The sequence below is a fragment of the Hydractinia symbiolongicarpus genome, chromosome 5 (genome assembly GCF_029227915.1).
Source record: "Hydractinia symbiolongicarpus strain clone_291-10 chromosome 5, HSymV2.1, whole genome shotgun sequence".
NCBI lineage: Eukaryota > Metazoa > Cnidaria > Hydrozoa > Anthoathecata > Hydractiniidae > Hydractinia > Hydractinia symbiolongicarpus.
The window spans coordinates 18,913,222-18,929,575 of record NC_079879.1 but is presented as its reverse complement, the minus strand read 5'-3'; the positions used below and the strand labels follow the sequence as shown (position 1 = coordinate 18,929,575).

At 32.5% G+C, this 16,354-nt stretch overlaps 2 protein-coding genes across 2 annotated transcripts; one reads left to right on the top strand and one right to left on the bottom strand.

The window, feature by feature from the left end:
• The first annotated feature begins 426 nt into the window (after positions 1-426).
• Positions 427-13,103, top strand: LOC130645132 (uncharacterized). The gene is made up of 10 exons (XM_057451012.1): positions 427-582; positions 4,038-4,277; positions 5,069-6,343; positions 6,813-7,012; positions 7,490-7,697; positions 8,005-8,167; positions 8,704-8,816; positions 9,435-9,826; positions 10,521-10,667; positions 11,266-13,103. Exons 1-10 carry the CDS (start codon positions 486-488, stop codon positions 11,854-11,856), a joined length of 3,426 nt encoding a protein of 1,141 aa, XP_057306995.1. The 5' UTR covers positions 427-485; the 3' UTR covers positions 11,857-13,103.
• Positions 13,104-13,271: 168 nt separating this feature from the next.
• LOC130645133 (feline leukemia virus subgroup C receptor-related protein 2-like) lies at positions 13,272-15,598 on the bottom strand. Its single transcript, XM_057451013.1, has one exon. The coding sequence runs from the start codon at positions 15,313-15,315 to the stop codon at positions 13,699-13,701; it is 1,617 nt and encodes a 538-aa protein (XP_057306996.1). The 5' UTR covers positions 15,316-15,598; the 3' UTR covers positions 13,272-13,698.
• Between the last annotated feature and the right edge of the window lie 756 nt (positions 15,599-16,354).

The following is a 16,354-nucleotide window of genomic DNA, read 5'->3' as shown; positions in this document are numbered from 1 at the left end:
TGATTTAAAAAGTTGAAGATACTCAATCTATTATTTTGAACAAAATATACCAGCCCCTAATTCAAAGCATAATACCTTTTAAAGATTGAATTTTGTCAATATCTGTAAATTGAATAAATTAAGTTGAAATTCATCTTTATAGCTACTCTTAAAAAATTATTACATATTTAAAGATTTGTATATATAAATCTTATGTTCAGCTTTTGTTTTAATAGCACATGTCTAGAAAGGGCTTACTCACTAGTAGGAAGTTTCATTCACAAAAAAGTACAGCTGTTTAGTTTTGTTGTTGCTATTACATTTTTTTGTATAACTGTGAGCTCTATTGTGCTAATTCTAATTTCTTTAGTTAATAATTAATATTATACAACCAAAATATCGTAAGATTTTTTCCATAAAAAAGAGGGAGTGCTCTAGTGAAAATTGTGTTCGAATATAAATTGTACGTTTATATTTTTAGTATATGTATATAAATAACTAAAACAATGATGCTTGGTATATTGAGGTATTGTGTGACAATATACATATTGCTACGAGATTTTCATAGTTGTCAGCAATGTGACTGTGCAAGTTCAGACAGTGGTAAGTTTTTGTTTTAGCTGATCTCTTTAAGCATATTTTTGTTAAATAAATTGATTAATTTATATACTATGTCCTAATTTGTATACATACTAAAAATATTCTGTTGACCAACTATAAAAAAAGATCAGGAAAATCATACTTTTTTTTAAAGATATCATTTTCTGTAGCCTGGTAACTTTTTTCTTTATGTTTCCGTTACACTATGTGTGTCACCGAGTTGGGTTGCAGTGGTACAGATAAGTCGTACTGAACTGCGTCTATGGAATCGAGTCACTCTCAGAAATTTCTTAGGTCTGTTGGAATAATGTGAGAAATTTTATTAAGATCCTTAAGGGAATTATATAACTTACAGTCTGCTTTACCATTGGTATGAAATTTACATTTTTTGGTATCCAAACTTATTTGTACCAACCTGAAATAGCTGAAGAAATGATGTCAGAGATTTTAAACAAAAAATGTAGCTAGGATTTCTTGATTCCTTAAAAAAAAAACTGTTGTAGAATTCAAATTTATAAAATTCAATCCGCCTAAAGGTGATTGTAGGTATTTGCAAATTACATCATATTCAAAGGACAAAGAACAATTCAATGTTTGTTTTAAATTTAGCTTTCCAAAAGTTACAAAGCAACACAAAATAGGTTCAACATAACAGTGCATGTATCTATGAACATTAATAATCTGTCTGGGTTTGAATATGCAGCTCAGAATGTACAATTTGTGAAACGAAATACTGTTTTTTAGTTTTAAACCAATTTCTCCATTTTCGATATATATATATTCTTATAAAATGTGAGTAGTTGCATCCATTATTGTTATACCTTTAGTCTTGTTATGAATGCTGTGCAGTCAAGCGTTAGATATTGTAAAATCTAAACATATACCTTCTTGTATCATAAATTATTTTATTTACGTAGAATTTGCCTCGTTAGCAATTTTGACTTCTTAATTTTTACTTATCTGTAGTCTATTATTTTCTAGTTACATAGGTATCCTGGTGCAATTTGTATTTTTCATGAAAAAAAATTACATATTACTATGTAAACTGTCCATAAAGCTATCAGTTTGTTCATCCTCAAACATGTGGAGATTATAGTTGTTTGCTTTATTTTATTGCTAGTTGCTAATCCTGTGGAAAAATCCACTAGGAAAATTCGAATGGAAAAGATTCATCATTTGAATTTATGTTTATATACATAAAAATTATTTTCAGAAATTTGTTAACTCATGTAGCATCTAAATGGTTGAGGAGATATAAGGGTTTGAAAATTTGCCTTTTATTGTCCAAATAGTTTTTATAGAAATTCTTTAACCTATTTTCTCTATCATATAAAGCTTAAAACACCTATAAATAAAATAACCATAATTAAGTCACTGACGTCAAACTATTGTATTAACGTGAACAAGGTGCTAATTTGTGGATAGAAAAATGAGATGTAAAAACATTCTCTTGTAAATGTCACAGACAGACATACAGAATTATCTCATTATAATAGGGCAATTTTATTAGGAACTGTTTATTCCTATGACATATATGTCTGTGTTATTCTGTGTTATTGATATATTAGTTCTTGTAATAAATAGTAAATTCATAAAATTTTGTTATTTTAATTCGAAAAAATAATACTTCTTAATTTTCTTTTTTTTTTATAAAATATATTTATTAAACTTTCTTGTCTTCTTCTTTGATGTTTTTTAATAGTTTAAGGATGAACAAACTATTATACCTACCTACGAACTAACTCTATTATACCTAGGGCAATTTCAATTGGGCATATCTTTTTTTGTGCATGACATTGAATGTTGAAATTTGGTGACTTTTCGTAACTTTTATTATAGACTCCGGCAAAAAAAATTTTTAAGAGAAATTTCAATTTCCTGGAATTTCCCACCATTTTTGATAACATGTTTGTTTTTTTTAGAATTTTTTTCAGCAAGTCAATATAAAACAGTTTTGTTGCGTTGTTTTGTTTTAAAATAGTTTTATATGTGCTAATGAATGTTTTTGTGTTACCAAGGATACAAACCACAACGTGTATCTAATGCAGACCACAAATTTTATATTATCAGGACCAGAAAATTAGTCATATATATGACATCATATCTAATCCTTATGACGTCATCAATTTTTTTTATTTGGAATGAGTTTGTACTAAGACATTATACAACTGTGCCAGGTTTCATCACCTAAGCATAAGTGGTTCAGGATCTATGACCTGTGGGCACTTTGTGCCCCCCCAGGGTTACAAGGGCCAAAAATGGTCAGGTATAATAGGGTTAATAACCTTCACCCTAATTTTTTGTGCTCTGAATTTATAAAATGTCAAAAAAAGGGATTATATTAAGTATACAAAAAAAAATTGCCAAATATTACCTAAAAGATCCATCTGCTTGAATGGCTAAAAAAGGGGTTACTAAGATTATTTCCTTCAACAATGTTAAATAAAATAAAAAAATGTACAATTATAGAAAGCTGGTAAATATTATCATTACCTAAAAAGTTCTGGTGCACACAAATATTTTTATACGCCCGGTACAAAGAAGTTTTTATCAGATTCATTATTGTCACGAGGAAAGAAAAAAATTGTTCCTTCTTAATTTTACCAAAGGCTGATCCTGGACAATTTAGATATCAATATATCAATTTTAGGCACATCTAATTTGGGCAACAAAGGTAGTAAGACATTTCTCTCTCTTTGGAAATTTTTTGTGTGCAATATTTAATGTCATGAACAAGCAAGTTTATTCTAGGCTAAATTTCACCAGCAAAAGCTTTCATCAACGGGCAATTGTAATCATCTTTGACTTTTTTAGTTGTGGAGATAATAAGAGGATTGAAATCAACCAATCAGATCACAGCAATCTAATAAAATCTTTTCTGTACTATTTATGATTTCTTTCACTTTTCTTGCTGTCCAACCAGTCTCTTTTTTTATTGTCTCAGTCAATAATATGGACACTAAATAATTTGTAAACGGCTGGAAATAACTGAGATATTCTCACCGATAGTAACTAGTGACCACCCAAAAAAGACCAATTTTTCTAAAGCTTGGTCAACACATCCAATTCGGAAATGACAGGTTGATAATGTCATCAAACAATTGTTAAACCTCTATATCTTTGTAAAAGTTCTTTGAAAGGACATGGTGCTGTACATTTTCTTGATCAGTGCTTTAAGCTTCACATAACAAGGTTGGTGAATTTCTAAACAAAATATTTTTTAAACGTTAGTGGGTTTTTGCTGCAGTCAGCGAAAAAATTAAAACCTTAACCATTCATTGAAAAAAACCCACGTGATCCTATACATTATTTTGGTCAGAGTTTCAAGCTGTGAACAATAGATGCAACAGTTCACCAAATTTCTAAAAATATATTTTTGAATAAGCAGTGCTGATGTCATAAAATTCCGAAAATCTCCTACCACTAGTAATCAACAGTCTTATATTTTTAACTTTTAGACAAGTGGAATAAGTGGGGTGAGTTTTCACCATGCAACAATGCAAACTTATGCGTAACTGGCTTCATAACAAGACATCGGGAATATAATAATATTTTTTGTTCCCGATGTAATAACTGTGACCTATATCCAAATAGTTGTCAAACAAAAGAGTGTGGAAAACTGAAAAACGATTGTGAACAAACCTGTAATAGCAGAGATGGGAGCTGCTCATGTGACAAAGGATATAACTTAGATGCAGGTAAGAAAAGAATAAATGATTTTTAATGTATGGACGGAGCCTGTGTGTCTTTGGATACTTGATTAATTTTAACATGTTCAGTAAAAGGTGTTCTCATTGCATTTTGTTGTGATCATATGACTTTAACAGTGTGTATAAATTTACTGGAGGGAGCTATGAGCTGACTTCAGTCATTTTTTTGAAATATGTGATTTTCATGTAGTTTTATTATAAGGGAAGAAAATATGTCTGAATATATTTTCTCTGCATAACCAATTTTTTCCTATTTAAAGGGTTTTTTGCAAAATGGGGTCTTATTTTTGCGAATGGAAGCTTTTAAAAAAATTAATGTTTGTGGTTCAAACTTTTTTTATGAGTGATAAGTAGTTGTAGTAGTTGTGTGTAAAAACAAAATTACTATATTATCATGAATAATTTATGGCAAGGTTAAAATAAGAGATCAATCAAATTTGCACATTTTTCCGCAGTTTGTCAATATAGTACGTTTAAAAGTAATTGTTTTAAGCCACTTAAAAAACAACGTCGAAATGACGATGAGCCTGAGCTGAAAACTAACCATGCTGCTAATGCAATTAAATGATGTGTAATGGTTGCTAATAAGTGAGATAAAATGTAGCAAATTGTGTAAATTATGTTGTTTCACTGTTGTTAACAAATAAAAGCTTTTTAAAGTTTTTACTCATGATTAACTATATGCTACTTTTGTCACAGTCTAAACCTGGTCCCACGTCTACTGATCATCATATTAACTCTATTGCAAAATAAGTTTAATTTTAATTAATCTTTTTTAGCAAGTGGAAAGTTTTGCCACGATATTGATGAATGTGCTTTGAACATTGGCGGCTGTAGTCAGATATGCACAAATACGTTAGGTAGTTACGACTGCCGGTGCCGTGAAGGTTATTACTTAGATTCAGATGGTAAAACATGCATCCCCTACCCTTGTCAAGATCTTGTACTTGCAAAATGTCCTGCTAATACTTACATTGACCACCTTGGAGCTGTTTGTAATAATGTTACTGTTTCTTGTCCAAAAGGCAGTTTCTTTAATCAAAGTTGTCGTTTTCAGTGCCCATCAGGATATGGTTTAGCCACGATTAATAGTGTAGCGAATGAAAAATTTGGTGAAAGTTTGCAATCAGTTAATTTTAACAACGTTGAATTAGAAATTAAGTGCATTTTTAATGGATCTGGAAAATGGGACGTTCATAGCAGTGTATATCAAACCTATTATTGTCGTCGATTTAAAGACCCGCCCAAGAATTTACAGATCTCTAATAGCAGCATCCTAGAACATTCCCCTATTCACAGTAATGTGGGATTATTATCTGCAGTGTATCCATCAACTGTAGTATTCAGTATAGAGAGCTCAGAAGGAGTAAACAGCTTTATAGTAAATCGAAATTTCCTACAAAATTCAAAGGTGTTCACCATTAAATCTTTGAGTGATACTACAATCGATGTGAAAATTAGAGCAACAGATGCAACTGACCCAAAGTTGAACACAGAAGCTTTGTTTACTATTAAAATTTTGAATGTAAATGATCCTCCCAAAGATATTGAGATATCTTCTTACATTTTCACCGATTTAACTCCTGTTGGAAGTGTTATTGGCAATCTGTCAGCAATCGATTATGATATCCTGCCGCCTGTGAGATCTTCTACTATGTTTGTATGGACCTTGAAAGATTCTCTAGTAAATCAACACTTTACCATATCGAATGGCAGTTTGTTAGTACTGACAAAAAAATTTCCAGAAGGGCCAGACTCTTTTCACAAAGTGTCTATTGTGTGTACTGATAAAGACACAATGCCAGCCTCAACGGTAAAAGAATTGTTTATAGAAAGAAAAAACTTGAATTCACCACCAGTAAATATTGTGATTAACATAAAACCTGTTTCTGAGAACACACCTACAGGTTCTGTTATTGGAACAGTCACTGCAACAGACAATGATAACGATACAATAGTGTTTGAGAACATATCGTTAAATAAAATTTTCAACTTCGGTAAAACAGACTGTAAGGGCATTGGAAATGGTAAAATGCAGTGTGACGCTGAAATAGGTAAGAAGATTTTTAATTGATGTGGTTTTTACAATGATCAGCTAAATTTTAGAAATAATATTTTGTCTTGCCTTATTGTAATAAAATACTAGAGGCTTGATTTATTGTTGTCAGTATTATCATTGTCACCACTGTCACAAAACACCTCAAACAGACTTTTCATTCACTGTCATTGAATAATATACATATTATTAATATATTATTAATATTAATATACATCGTGTAACGAACAAGCGAGTTTAATGTAGGCTACGTTTCGATGGCCACAGCTGTCATCGATGAGCAATGATCGGAATCGCCAAAGATGATTAAGGTTATTTCCCGTCAATGACACCTGTAGCTGTAGCTGTCAAAATGTAGCCTATAATAAACTCGCTTGTTCATGACATGGTAATATCTATACTCTTTAATAAACAACCTATGTTGTCTGTTTGATGTGTTTGTTGAATTAGAGCGGTATAACCTTTAGTGTTGATGCAAAAACTGGACTACGAAACAGCAAACCAGTACGATTTGGCGTTGAAAGCAACTGATGCGAAAGGAGAATACGACGTAAAACGGTTTTTGCTAAAAGTTGTGGATGTAAACGAACCACCTTATAACATCAAGGTTAGACTCAACAAAATTGACGAGGGTAGTGAAAAAGATACGTTAGCAGGTGAATTAGAGGTATGTATATTTAAGTATTTAAGTGTTTATATAATTTTTTATAAAGTTAGATGTCCTTATCATTAGAAGTATTATTAAAGTTAAAAGACCAGCATTGGTTTCGTTTTTGAGGAGTAGAATTACAGTTAATTATTTTTGTAGTATAAGGCGATAAATGTTTGCAATTTAAACAATTAAATACACCTAAATCCTTTCAGTTTATGCAAAATGCATCCAAATAAGAATTTGTATTAAGAAGAGAGAGAGAACTATACTTTACGGCAAGTTGTGCTTAAAACTTATGTCGGATCAATTGTCAAGGAAATTTAAAAGCTGAAGTGAGATTAGTCCGATAGTGATGTAATTGTCTAATAATAAATGAAACTACTCTAACATTCTAAAAAACGAGCTTTGAACTGAAAGTGATAATGATGTCATTAGCATTCTAGTCTTTCTGTTGTTTTAGATCGGTATTATTTGAATATTTTTCTTCTTCAGGTTCTAGATGTTGATGCTGACTCAACACATAACTGCTCAATCCTCGACGCACACAGTCCATTCAAATTAAGAGCATTTAACATTGTTTTAAGGGCTGGTCGGAAGTTAGACCATGCTAATCAAAGTGTGTACAATGTTACTATATCCTGCCAAGATAACGGTTTCATACCTTTGTCCATAACCAGAAGTATTCCCATCTATGTAACAGGTAAAAGAGCGTTTGGATTGGTTATGTGCTTGTAAACTCTTTTTTGTTGTAATAATTTTTCTGCAGCACTTCATTACATATTTACTATAAAATTAACGGGTAATACTAAACCGTGCAATGGCCCCCTGCCACCTCCAATAACCCCTGTCACCCCCGAAAATTCCTAATAGAATACCGAATGGTTCACATCATTTGTTCGGCCTTCATCTGTATGTTTTATGTCTCAAACGTAGTTTCCACTGCCTATTGAAGTAGGTGTAGTTTAAAATTCATTTTTGAGTTATAAACGTTTTGTTCTTTTCTTTAGCTTCATTTTCCTGTCCTAAACAATTTTATCGAGTGGCTGGTTTTAAATGCTTGTGTGTGAATAGACTGTCTGGTAAAAATTGCGACCGCAACATGTCTCTCTGCAGAAAAGATCAATGTAAGAAGAACGAAGCCTGTTCCACTTTTATATACAGTCCTACAAGGTAAGAAAAAGATATGTCGTGATTCGTGATTCATATTTGTAAAATAGAGAAAAATTTTTTTTTAAGATACCCAGGTTCTACACGAGATGAATATCAAAGGAAAATAGACTCCTAAGAATGCTCGTTTTCCATGGCAATCTACAATTGATATATTAGGTTACTAAAACTGCTATCTCATCAAAACCACAGTTCAAACTAGAATCATTAACTAGTTTTTCACTATCTTGTGATCAAACTGGATGGTTTTTCTTGTTCTACAGGTTTCTTATATTTATGTGGTATAACCCTGAAATGCTTATATAGGCTTATATTAATGGCAATTCGCTTCTCTAGTAGTAAATGAATGGGTTATATTTGGAAAGGGATAATAAATGGCACAAGATGGATTGTTGGAGTTATTACGGCATATGTAATCGAACATTATATGTAAGGGAAACAAAGATTAGAGCCCAGTCTTCTTAAAATGTTTTACTCAACCATGCGAAAATTGATCATTGCATTAAAGGTAAGGTTAAACGATTGTTTTGTATTTTTAGATGTATTCCAGTAGCCAATCAGTTACCGGTTTTGTTGAAGCTTTCTTTTGACAAATATAATCAAGAGAATGAAGAGGAGAACATGAAGAAAAATTTGGAGAATGTAAATAATGGTATGGCAACTTTTTGTATTTTTTAAAAAAATGTAATAGAAAATATAGCACTGTCTGTTCTTTTCAACCAGTAGAAGATTCAATTTAATTTATTATTAATATTTTTTTCGACATAAGTTGTCACTGCGCATGCTCGTCCCTTGAGAATTTCTCTGCAATTTCTTGATTGAAATTTTGTGTTTCGTGTACGCATTAAAATATTGCCCTATGAAATCGCTACAAAAACGATATTTCAGTGGTGAGCTTTTCTTAATAGTAAGAAAAAACAAACAATATCCTTCCGATAACTTTCATTGAATGTGATATCACAACTTTTAGAGCTTTTAAAGAACAAATTAAAATCAACAAGCGAAGTCTTTTTACTGATATTTTTTTCGTGGATAAAGACCTTTGTTTGATGAGTGAAGTGCTCTTTCTTTTTTTGAACCAAATCCCAATTTCTTCTTCCATGTGATCATATGAAATAAAATAATAAATCATAGCAAGGGACTTTCGTTATTTGATCTCATTCAGTGTTTCTAAAAAAGCGAAGGCTTTGTTTACTTTTGAATATTTTTAAAGAATACTGATAGAATTTAACTTAAAATTAATCAGCGTTTTTCATTTTTACTGTTGCAGTTGTGACACGAAAACGGCGATCATCGGAAGAAAGGATATACATCGAAGCTGCAGGCGCAACACGCATTCAAAGTAAAACCTTTTCATATTCATATGTGAGATTCTTACCTACTGACGAGAAAGAAAACTTTGCACTTCTTACGGGAGAGAAATTATGTCCACGATTGAAAGACACTTCCATGCGATGCCTCACTGAAGAGGATTGCAAAATTCTTGTGTCTTTCGGCATCGTATGTCCTTACAGCTTCGATGTTACTACTGACACACGGAAGGAAGTAAAGAATGACAACGGAGCACCAGCGCCATGGACGTATTCTACTCCTGTTGTTTTGAGTGTAGTGATCGTCCTTATAGCTGTTGCATTCGTTTTTTACAGGAGGCACAAAAAAGCAGTAAGTCGGTTTTTATCCAGAATTTTTATCCTTTTTTAATCTCCAGAAAAAAAATTATAATCCTGGTGTCGTCACAAAGGAATAATAATATTAAATAACTAGTTGTTAGCCCGTGGAGAAATCCACGGGTTCGCCCGTCTTTTTTATACCGCATTGCGTGCTTCTCGCTACTTGCGCAGCTAAGCTACCATTTTGCGTGACAGACAGACAGACGTATGCGGGTATTATAATATAGATAAGAGCTCAAATTAAGCCGTAGATTAGTGGTTATAGCTCTCGTACTCTGTGCGGGAGACCGGGGTTCGATTCCTCTTGACGGCGATTCAACATGGGCGAGTGAATGTTACCATAGCCCCGGGTTAACCCAAGCCATGTGAGGGAAATTGGGAAGATGGCACACTGTGTGGGCCGTTGGATGTTGCCGGGAGTTGTCTAGTAGAGCGCGGGCTCTAATTGGGTCTGCGTAGCTTAAAATGAGCATTAAATACTCTAGGACTCTTCATCTACGCCATGGCCCCTCCTGGAAATAATAGACAGGGTATATCCCTCGATATTTGTGAGGCTAGCCATGTAAAATATGCACATCTATCTATCTATCTATCTTCAATAGCTCACCTTTCCAATCTTTTATTATATTTCCTATTTCTTATTTTTTTATCATTTCCTCATCACTTCTTTTTTTTGTCTACAACAGATGGTTCCCGAAAACATCATGGTCAGTAGTCATTCCAATCATGTAAATTATTCGCCAGTCTCAAGTGAAAGTCCGGTAAAGAGGCCGTTGAACAACAATCAAACGATGAGAGAGATTGAAGCTTTGAAACAAAAAACTGACATCACTGTGAGTTGCTTATATTTTACACTTTTTAGAAGTGTTATTTCGTAGACCGTTAACCCACTGGCAGCCTAGTAGCGCAGATAACATTTAAAACGCAAAAGGTTGTATTGAAGTGGATGTAACTAAAATCCGTAAAAGTATGTTTCGCAAAAATTTTAAGATTTAGTGCCATAAAATTCATTCCGCAAAGTTTTATAATTCTTTTATCTGTAACAATCCTTTACGCAATATTTCATACGTCTTACCGCAATATCTTTGATTTCAGACGTCGGTTTTTGTAGGACCCAAAGCATTGAGTCATGCGTTGTTTATTTAAGAATAACTTTACTTCTAAAAGCTGTATGTTCAACAAAATATTCATTTTGGTACTACTAAAACTACTAAATCTTCGGCATCCTCAAAAATTAATGCTGTTAATTTTTGTAAGTTGTAGTTGACATTCACAAATATATATTCGCAATATGAAGCATTTTAGGACCACCAATCCAAAACAGTGTTTTGTACTTAATAAAATATTCAAAGATCTTTGTTCTTGTTTTTTGTACACAACAATAAACGTAATCTAGTAAAAAATAACAATGGAAACACCTTTCTTTTGCAGGTATTTGACAATGCCATCTTCTCTCCTAACCATCAACCTAGTGTTAATATATTCGATGTGCCTAATCCTACATACCGTGCCCGCTCCGCAACCAATAATGCCTACATTGAAGATGACAAATCGGGAGTACCTGAAGATAAATCCCATATTTATGCGTCGATTGGAAAATCTGGTAAAAACCCGCTGTATGAAGAATCGAATGCAAAAAAGGGTGTATATGATAGTGCAGCTTTGTCTGTTGACACTGACAAAGAGAAAGATGCTACAGACGAAAAGATTGAAAGGGTTAATCCAAGTAACGAGTACACTAGTGTAAAAGAAATAAATGTTGGTAAGTGCGACACGGTCGAGCTGAGCAACGAGTATACTGTCGTGAAAGAAGAAAATGGTAGTAAGATGGACACAGTTGATCTAAACAACGAGTACACTAATATAAAAGAGATAGATGATGAAAAAAAGCAAACGCAGAATTCCGTGCGATATGAGCGTCCTATCTTGAGGGGACCCAGTGTCAATCAATTTCGACCTGATCAAGAGGAAGAAGACAAAACTTTCAAGAAAAATAATCTAAACGAAGAAACAAATTGCTGAAATAGAGGGAAGCATTTTTGTTTTTTAATTTTAAAGTAAATATTTTCATATCTCTTTTTTTTATATACCTTAAATTATGTATAATCACTGAAAACAAGAAGCTTATCTGAATAAGAGCTTATCTGAACTAGAATGAGTCATTACAAATCTGGTCTATGAATTAAATATTTCCATTTGTATATAACAATGTATATAATTTTTTTTACAGTATATAAAAGTCAACAAACAGCAAACAATTTTCACTATTGCAAAATGACGAAGAATAAAGGATTTTTTGTATTTATTTTATTTTTTTATACTGAGTTCTGTATTAATTTTTTGGTATTTACTATTTTTCTTTTTTAGAGTTATTATTACACAATGTTTTTATAAGCAACTCGTTAAGCTAGTCGGTCGCCTATGGAGAAATTCACGGGTTCGACCGTACTTAATCGGATTCCGTATTTCCGCCGTGCGACGTTTTTCTTTTTTTTCACCAAAATTATGAGAATTGGCTAAATATAAGAAAGCAATCATTAAGCAACTTCATTTCTAGGTATTGACTACAAATGATCAAAAATTTAAGTTGCTTATAACAACAGATTTACTCGCTATTTTTACTTTGTATAATTATATGTTCAGCTCGCTTGTAACGTCATCAGTTAAAATTAAAATTCGCAAATCCAAATTTTTTGTCCTTTCACAGAACTGAAACATTTTCCTGATCATAAAAATAAGTCGCAAAATGTACTGAACCTAAAATAGGTCTCACAGAAATTTTGTAATAAAATTAATTAAAAATTATTTATCTTGTTTATTTGAATCTCTTTTTTTGTTTAAATCCTCCAACAATTAAAAAAATCTTCAAAATATAAAAAGCTTTGGAAGCTGTAGATATCTATTGATGTACAAATTCAATAATTAAAAAAGTAACACTGTATTTGAAACGTAGCACAGAGTCGACTCCTGTAACCTGCACTTGTGTACGTGTATTTATAAAAAAAAATGTTTTATTTTATTTGAAACTATGACTTAGCACATCAATTATATTTAGAAAGTAAGCAAGCATCATGCATGACTGTTCTCGGTAAGAAATCGTACATCGTTTCTATTGCCGATAGGAGTTCGTTACACTGTCGGTGAAAGTTCGTACTTTTGTATTCTCGCATTGAATGACGACATGTATGATGCGTATGGAGAATGTAGTTTTATATAATTTTCTTAAGTTGTACATACTAATTTTAAAAGTAATAATGTGTAATAATGTATCCTGTTTTTTTATAATTATCTTATTGGTGAAAAAAACGGCGAAAACTTTTAGTTGTGAAAGTATTAATTACTTGCACAAATATTACTCACTTTTTTTGGACTAAATTTACCAACGTATTTCTCGGGTTTTTTAAAATATTAAATACATGCAAAAAAATTTTTACATGTTAAGGAATTTTTTTATTGTCACAATTTCAATTGGTTGATACAAAATTTGCTTTTTCTGAACGCCGACTCAATTTCCTATACAAACACGAATTGGCCTTTAAATTAGAAAATCCACATTTCCCTAATTTGTTTTTTTTTTATAGATAAACTATAACCTGATAACAGATTAATTTCAAATGTCAGTTGATTTTATGTTAGACAGCGCCTAACTACCCCAAATTAACCGTAAATAAAGTATTTTGATATTTGTCTGTGTTGAATATAATTTGTTTTAGTTTTTCCGGGTAACTAAACCAACTAACTAAAAAAGTATTACAATGCATGTTTATACACTTTTACAAAGAGCTCTCTAGATATACGTCTGGTTAAAAATACCAAATACCAAACCAGTCGTAGGGTACATATTCTGTTTTCTGTCCAACAGTTTTAATTGGAATTGTTTAATGCTTCCTCCTCCGCTTGTCCTCTCTTCAATTCAGTCCGTGCTAAACATGACAACAGTGTTGATACCAAGTAAAAACCAAACATCGTGTAGCAAACAATCTGAATAAATCCAGCCTCAGCTAATAAACCAAAACACAACAATAAAATAAAAGCATACAGATTACTGAGTACTAAAATGACGGAACTGGAAATGATGACCGGGACAGGATAAGTCATTTCTGCTGCTTGTTCAATGCCAGTTGCAAAATTCGGCACAGCAACTGATGCCACGACACTGAAGTAAATAAACAAAGAAATAAAATTTTTTGTTTGTGTTAATAAAAAAACAAACAGCAACCAAGTCACTGCAGAAAGTCCATTTAAAAACATTGCAACCAATTGATGAGCGTGAAATTTGTCCAGCCACAATCCAACAAGTACGCAGCTGCAGATACTAACGACGTAACCAGTGAAACCCATCCAGCCAATTTTTCTTTCATAACCTTCTGGGTAATAAGTTGTGACCATAACATTCAGGAGTATAGTAAAACATACGAGCAACGCGTAATAAATGGCATATGACTGCGACATAAAGAGGAAATCTTTACTTTTGGATAAATGTTTTAACGACGCTGTAAATTGGAGCTCTTCAACATTTACAATGTGTGATGGAGACGTCTCTGGTTTCTCCTTGTAAGCCACAATCGTTAGTAAAAATATAACAACAGAAAAAGCCAGTTGCGTCACAAACAAAGCTTCAAATCCACTCTGGACGATACGCTGATCTGTTGAATTTTTCACAAAACTTGTTGTTTGCAAAAAAGCAATTCCAACCCCAAATAAATTCATCGCAACTCCAATTGATGTAGCCTTAGATCTTTCATTTTCAGGAAACCATACGGAAGATAGCTGGCCTGGAATTTGCAAAAGCATTCCAAATGATATAGCACCCAAGCACTGTCCAGCTAAAATGTACGAGAATCTTTCATTTTCGTGACCGATGTATCTCAAAAGCATTGCAAGAGAATGCATGCATGAAATGGCAGTCAATAATGGTCTTAAACCGAATATAAACATGAGATAAGCTGCCGGTAGTGCGACGAAAACATACACAATCATAAAAGAATTAGATAACCAGTCAATTATTACCGAGGATACATTATAATAATTACTCGCTATGTTAGTGACAGGACTTAAGCCAGTGAATAACACTCCGTTTATCATTGTATTCATTGAAAATATGAATAAAATTAACCATCTGTAACTGTAGATTTTATATATATTTTCCTCCTGTGCACTTTCTTCTTTTATATTTAAGGTGGAGCAAGTTGGATAATCTATCTCATCAAAATTTTCCCCTTCCTTTTCCTTTTTTTCTCTCTTTTCTGTTTCACTTTTGTGCAACGAATATTCAGCATGATTTTTAACATTAAGCCCTTGTTTTTCACAACTTTCAAAGTTAACTTCATCTGCATCACAAATAAAATCACTTCTAGCTGTATCGTTGTTTAAAGAACTTGAACAGCTTGTAACGCCATTCGTAACTTCTCTTCCATTATTTATCTCATTTTCGTCGCTAGATATCTCCAGTTGGTTTAAAATTTTCTCGTTTTGATTCATGACCTTAATTGCAAACAAGTGCTTATACAAGCATTTCGAGGAATCTCTGATAAAATGAGATGAAATACATTGGAACAGCTTTTGTTATTGATTCAGAATCTCTTTGCTATACAAAACGTACAAAACATAGTGAAACATTGCTCACATTAAGCATTATCAACACCTATTCTGTAGAACAGCTCATTTTCTGCATTATGTAAAAAGAGAATGAAAAAACAAGTGCGTATGGTTGGGTTCGGCTTGCGGAATGTTTTTGTGGTGTTTATTACCTCCTCAAACGTATGTATTTTCGCGGGTGTTGTTCTACCGACAAATTTCTAGCAACTAAACACGGCCGAACATGTATGCTTTTTAAATTAAAAAAACTCAACTTTTTTTGCGAATTTACAACAAAAATATATAAAAAAAAAATTCGTATTTTTCGAGAATTTTGACTAAAATTAACAAATAATTTGCTTTGATTACAAGGACGTATTCTGCTGAAACATAAAATTTGTTTAGCGGCACAAGCAATATGGAAGTAAGGGGAGCTACATGCATATGCGCATAGGGGTGTCATGTATCATGAGCACAAGTACATACGAACTTCCAGGTTGAGGGTTATAAATCATATAACGATACTTCTTGACAAAAATGGCTCTTCATGCAGGGTTATTCGCCAAAAAAATAATGGAATTTCCCTGGCGAAAATCATTTAGTTTCCCCCGAGAAAATCCCACGTGGAACTACAATCGCTTACAAAATATTTTGGCCAATTTTCCTAGCAGCAAATGGGGTTAGTTGCATATTTTAACGTGAGGGATTACAGGTATCATGATAGGGCGTTTATTTGTTTTCACTTTAGAGGGGCTTCTGCGCATCGCGAGAGCGCATAGAAAAAAAATTAATTCGAATACAGTAAAAACGATGTTCGAAAACTTTTTAAACTTGTTATGATAAAAAAGAATGTTAAAAATGTGGCATATTTAGATTCTACCGAGGATGAGCGTGTTCAAAGTGCTTTTAACAAGATATTTGACAATCCAAACACAGTTATAAA

Excerpts from the sequence above, each read along its gene's own strand:
- LOC130645132 (XM_057451012.1), top strand. The coding sequence starts at position 486 with ATGATGCTTGGTATATTGAGGTATTGTGTGACAATATACATATTGCTA. Across the intron at positions 7,698-8,004 it reads TATTCCCATCTATGTAACAG|CTTCATTTTCCTGTCCTAAA; the intron begins GTAAAAGAGCGT and ends TCTTTTCTTTAG. Across the intron at positions 9,827-10,520 it reads ACAGGAGGCACAAAAAAGCA|ATGGTTCCCGAAAACATCAT; the intron begins GTAAGTCGGTTT and ends TGTCTACAACAG.
- LOC130645133 (XM_057451013.1), bottom strand. The coding sequence starts at position 15,315 with ATGAATCAAAACGAGAAAATTTTAAACCAACTGGAGATATCTAGCGAC.